At 32.8% G+C, this 5352-nt stretch overlaps 1 protein-coding gene across 1 annotated transcript; it reads left to right on the forward strand.

Annotated features, from left to right (window-relative positions):
- Positions 1-2107: 2107 nt before the first annotated feature.
- LOC136231930 (uncharacterized) lies at positions 2108-4110 on the forward strand. The gene is made up of 4 exons (XM_066020956.1): positions 2108-2454; positions 2807-2860; positions 3593-3652; positions 3763-4110. Exons 1-4 carry the CDS (start codon positions 2146-2148, stop codon positions 3892-3894), a joined length of 555 nt encoding a protein of 184 aa, XP_065877028.1. The 5' UTR covers positions 2108-2145; the 3' UTR covers positions 3895-4110.
- The last annotated feature ends 1242 nt before the right edge of the window (positions 4111-5352 follow it).

Raw genomic sequence — 5352 nt, forward strand, 5'->3', positions numbered from 1 at the left:
GATTATATTAAAAGTCTAACATTCTTTTTCTCTTAAGTAAAACTATTTTTCAGTAGCTCAACTCTTATAGGGAAGAATCCAGAAGCAATGTAAGTTCAATAATTATGGGGGAGTTACATTTTGTTCTTAACCTCTAAATTTTTGTCAACATCAAAATGAGGGAGTTTGTTGAAACACATTTCCACACTAATTTTGATTATGACAAAAATATTAAACGGAATTAATATTCCCATAATTAATAACACATTAAAATTAAATGTTAATTTATTTGGACTAATGTAAATAAACAAACCAGATCAACTAAACGACGAGCTAAGAAATCCATGGAAGCATTGGAACAACATATAAAAGAGCTCACTGCCTAGTTTCACGATAGTTCTGAAGCAAAATCAGAAGAAGAATTAGAGAGAATGCAAGCTGATTTCCAGGACGTGCAAGCTACCCAGCGGCGAAGGCTGGAAACCATTTTGTTGGAGCATAAACCAACTTCGTAATGATCAGATTTCTTCTCATCAAGCCTTAGAAGATCTTGTTAACAAATCTATTTCTACCCTAGCCAAGGTAATTCAACCTCACTCTGATTCTAACCCATCTCTCCCCAAAACCCTAAACTCGCAATCCCACATCGGCAAAGACATCTTAGGAGTGCACCTAATAACCAATTACCCGAGTCATCTTCTCAACAGAAGGTTCCCTTCTTTAATAAGATCTTACCCAAATGTGAGTTGACTTCCTTTGAAGGATCTGATACAATTTTGATTTGTGTGCTGCTATAATTGTATTTCAGTCAATCCTTTATGTAATCCAAAATGTTGGAGAGGTGCATGTAAGTCATCATATTTTTAACTAGATTGCTAATGAGGGACTTCATTTTGTAGGAGTTCAACTCTGATGCTGATGTTCAAGCAAACCTGGGTGTTGATCTCTTTTGCAGTAAGCCAAATTGAAGAGGATTGCAAAAGAAAGTGACTCCGCAGCAACCAACATTTTTCCCCCTAAGCTCACTGCATTAGATTTTAGTTTCATGAATTAGTAGCTTTTGACTGTTCTTGGGCCATGGGTGCTCACCCGCCCAAGTTCTATCTCGTCTCAATTTCTATAAAAAAAAAAAAATTCTATCTATTCACATAAGTTAAATATTAGTATTTGAAAGTAAAATGCAACTCAATCCAATAGTATTTGAAAGTTTAATGAAGAAAATTGTAAAATTTAGAGGTAAAAAATAATATTAGGGCTCCACTAGGACTAGGGATTCAAAAGTTAAGGGAACAAAACGAAATCAATTAAATGAAAAAAGAAAGAAAGAGAATGATGCGTATGTTACACAATAAATATAGTCTATAAAAAAACATATGTATGGTTTCAAAAAGAATTTTAACGGTATTGAAAATGAAGTGATAATATTTTCATAATATGGCATTTCGAATGGGTAAATTACCATCTGCTAGGCATTAACCGTTTTACTATAGGTAAAAAATATTATTTACTCGTATTTTAGGATAGAAATTGCCTTTTATATTATTTATTTTATTTTATAAATATGTTTAAGTAGTATTAAATTTTTTTATACACAATCTAGCCCCCGATGTTTTGATCTTGGCTCTGTCACTCTTAATAAGCAAATATTACAGAGATTCATGATCATTTAAATTTTGGTGGATCGAATCCATGATTTTACATTTCAACATATTAAACTCTTAATTTTTTTTTTTTTTTGTCACTGATAATGAGAAAAGCGAGCTTTAAATATAAAACTCAATTAACATAGCATTACTTATTTTATGTGCGATCAAATTTGCGATTTTAATAATTGTATTGTATGAATTTGTAAAATATTATTTCAAGAAATAAAAAATATAATTTCAAATACAAGATAAAATAAATAATTCTCATTTAATTAAATTAGATATTCACAAAGTTTTTTTTTAAAGATATTCACAAAGATTTAATAATACAAAAAATAAATGATAAGGAGTCTAATATATTAAAGTAAAAGTTAGGGGTTCAATCCATCGAAATCTAAATAGTCAGGGGGCTCCGAATGATTTTTACCAATATTATTTTTGAGGTGATTCTAAAACTCATAAAATGAATTGTGAATACTGGATAGGGGTATCAGAATTTACAAAATTCACAGCTACTACAATGGCCACACTCTCTCCTTTCTCCTCTCTGTACTCGGTTTCTACACCCAAATCTCACACAGTTTCCTCTCATTCTCCCCTTCAAAACCTCCATTTCCAATTCCATGGCTTTTCCAAATCTTCCAAGTGCTTGAATTTAAAGAATACCCCAATTTACAAGAACCCCTTATCCCATGGAAGTAGAAAACTGAGAGCAGTTGAAGACGAAACCCTAATCCCACAAGAAGAACAACCACAAGTCGAAGGAGGAGAACAACAAGCGGTTTCCGTCCCCGTCTCTCCTTCTGACACTCTTACTATGTATTTTCAGGTACTTTCTCTTATTGTCTATTAACTGTTTGTGTTTTTGCTTTGGGTATTTTATGCTTTCAATTAGCCTTTTCCCATTCAATATATTTGTTAACTTAATTTACATAATTTTGCAATTGGTCTCAAAATATGATAGATGATAAATTCAATTTCTCCTGAAAACATTGATTGTTAAGTATCTGTATAAGGTAACTTTTACTGCATTTTCAATTTTGGGGGTTTTAAGTTATAGTTTAGAGCCTGATGGAGTTGAAGGGAAGAGACAAGAGAGTATTGCTTAACCTGTAATTCTTCTATTTCTATGGGGTTTTAATCTTATCTGTATTGATTATTTCTCTTGTGGATGTGTGAAGGCAGAGGGAATGATGAATGAAGCTTCTATTCCTGCAGTCACCAATGCCTTAGAGGTATGAAACTTTCATGCCTTCTTTATATTTCTTTTGTTGCAAAGGAGATTGATATTCTCTATCAATAGTTGCAGGTTAATTTATGATATGCACTTCAATTTCAATGAATTTTGGGTAACAAGGAGACATAGTAAGTTATGGTTGCATTATGATGGGAAGAGGGGTGGAATTATTTAGATTCAACTATTGATTCCAAATGGACTACCAATTTTCTTTATCTGGATTTGAGCAGATCCTCAATTAAATTTTAACCATTGAAGTTATGTTCGAGTAACGAGCTTGTATCAATTATTCGAACTTTCATGAAATGCAATGAAGCAGGGTTCCTGTTCCTACTTGCTGAGTGAAATGGTGTGGTTAACAGCATTTGTATTGCCTCCATTTACAATAAACTCCCAGTCTCAAAAGATCAAATATGAATGGGCAATAAAATACAAGGAAAAAGAATTAGTATATATGCCCTTTGCCTGAATGTTGTACAAGAATTTCATGAAACTGTAATTAAAGCTAGAAAATTGGTGAGTTTCAAGGGTTCAAAGCGCAAAGAGAAAATGAACTACGAAATCAATACTCTTTTTTTTCAGTGATTTGTGAGCTTTTTCAGTTGTACGTCTTAGTTGATTTGTCTTCACTTATGCTTGGTTTCGGTTCAGCTTTTAGCTTAAAGATAAACTTGTTAACTCGTTTTGAAGTTTTGATTTGCAATTGATATTAGCTGAATGTCTTGTGTAGGGGACTGACAGTATTGCAGATTTGAAAGTTAAAGTCGAAGAGGGTATTGCAAGTATTGAGGTAAGTGAAATCTCAATGTGTTATTACATTATGATTGAGCTAGAAAACTGCTAAATGTTTGCAATAGTTGGTTGTTATGTAATTGTTTTGATGTTGTTGGTATATTTCAGTTGACAAAACAAACAACTGTGCAAGCTACAGGAGTGGCATCTAGTTTGGTTGAACTCATACAAGGTGCAGGTTTCAAGTTACAGACATTGAATTTGAGTTTTGCGGATGAGGAGGACATTGTCGTGGTTTAGGATCTTGCAATTTCTGTAAGTAAATTAGGAAAGTAAAGTTTGTATTTTAATCCTTGTTGGGATGACAATCATAATATCATGCATTCAAGCTCTAAAGCTCAAGACAACTCCTTAACTCAGAGATTCCGGTAAGAATTCATTAGAATCGGCTTATTATTTTTCGGTTTCGGTTAACCATTGATTATTGAAATAAAAAATCATTTCTTAATCCATCAATTTTGTTTAGTCTAATTTTCGGTTTGATTTCGGTTCCGAAAATCGATTTTTTAGTTTTTCGATTAGTTTTGTGTGGACTTAGTAAACCCCGAGGAATGCAGACTGCATTTGCACCAGTTGAATCCTTAGCAGAAAGACCACAGAAAATTGGAGCACCATGTTGCATAGGGCTGAGCGTGGATCTTAGAGATTCTTGAACTAGACCAAATACCCGAAAAAAAAAGATCCAGAATTGGATTGAACCATTGACTTTTTTTACATGACCGAACTGAATTGTACCGTTGACTTAATTAGGTATAATTCTGGAGATTTTCAAATTCCTTATATTACTAAGTAAATATGTTGGAGATTCTAAAACCGTACTGAATATCCGAAAAAACGATCCAGAACCGGATTGGAATGTTGACTTTTTCGTTAAGACCGGACCAAATTGTACTGTTGATTTTAGTAGATACAATTCTGGAGATTTCAAATCCCGGAATTGTATTGAATCATACACACCCTTGCATGCATCACAATCACACTAGCCAAAAGGATATTAGGTTATCAGATCCGGCTCTAGGCATCCACATGGGCCTCATATTAGAAACTTATTTCAGTTATAATATAACTATTATTGATATCTCAATTGTTACATAATTATTATTGTGTCTCTCAATTTAAAAAGTAAACATATATTTTTATTTTTATTATTTTTAGGCTTAATACATCATTTGCCCCCTGAACTTGTCCAAAAAGCTTGATTGGCCCCCTGAATTTTTAAAGTGTTCCGATAGCCCCTTGAACTTGCAAAAAATATTCAGTTAGCCCCCTGAACTTGCGTAAAACGTAATCAATTGATCACTCGGTCGTAAAAAAGTAAGTTAAATACGGAAGATGTATTCCACGTATCTTAGAATGTTATTGCATAATTAAAAAATAGATTAAAAAGGAAGTTATTGCATGCTCAATTATACAACTTGTCTTCTCTAATATTAGAATCGTATATTCCGATTTTGGTCGTTTTACTTTTTATAAGACTCGCGGAATACATCTTCCGCATTTAACTTACCTTTTTACGATCGAGTGATCAATTAATTACGTTTTATGCAAGTTTAGGGGGCTAACTAGACATTTTTTTTGCAAGTTTAGGGGGCTATTGGAACACTTTGAAAGTTCAGGGGGCCAATCAAGCTTTTTGGATAAGTTCAGGGAGCAAATGATGTATTAAGCCTTATTTTTATCATTATTATTATTATTATC

This window comes from Euphorbia lathyris, chromosome 6 (genome assembly GCF_963576675.1).
Source record: "Euphorbia lathyris chromosome 6, ddEupLath1.1, whole genome shotgun sequence".
Taxonomy (NCBI): domain Eukaryota; kingdom Viridiplantae; phylum Streptophyta; class Magnoliopsida; order Malpighiales; family Euphorbiaceae; genus Euphorbia; species Euphorbia lathyris.

Bases quoted from the DNA above. Each gene is read 5' to 3' on its own strand.
- LOC136231930 (XM_066020956.1), top strand. From the start codon at position 2,146: ATGGCCACACTCTCTCCTTTCTCCTCTCTGTACTCGGTTTCTACACCC. The intron at 2,455-2,806 runs GTACTTTCTCTT...GGATGTGTGAAG, and splicing joins CTCTTACTATGTATTTTCAG to GCAGAGGGAATGATGAATGA. The intron at 3,653-3,762 runs GTAAGTGAAATC...GGTATATTTCAG, and splicing joins AGGGTATTGCAAGTATTGAG to TTGACAAAACAAACAACTGT.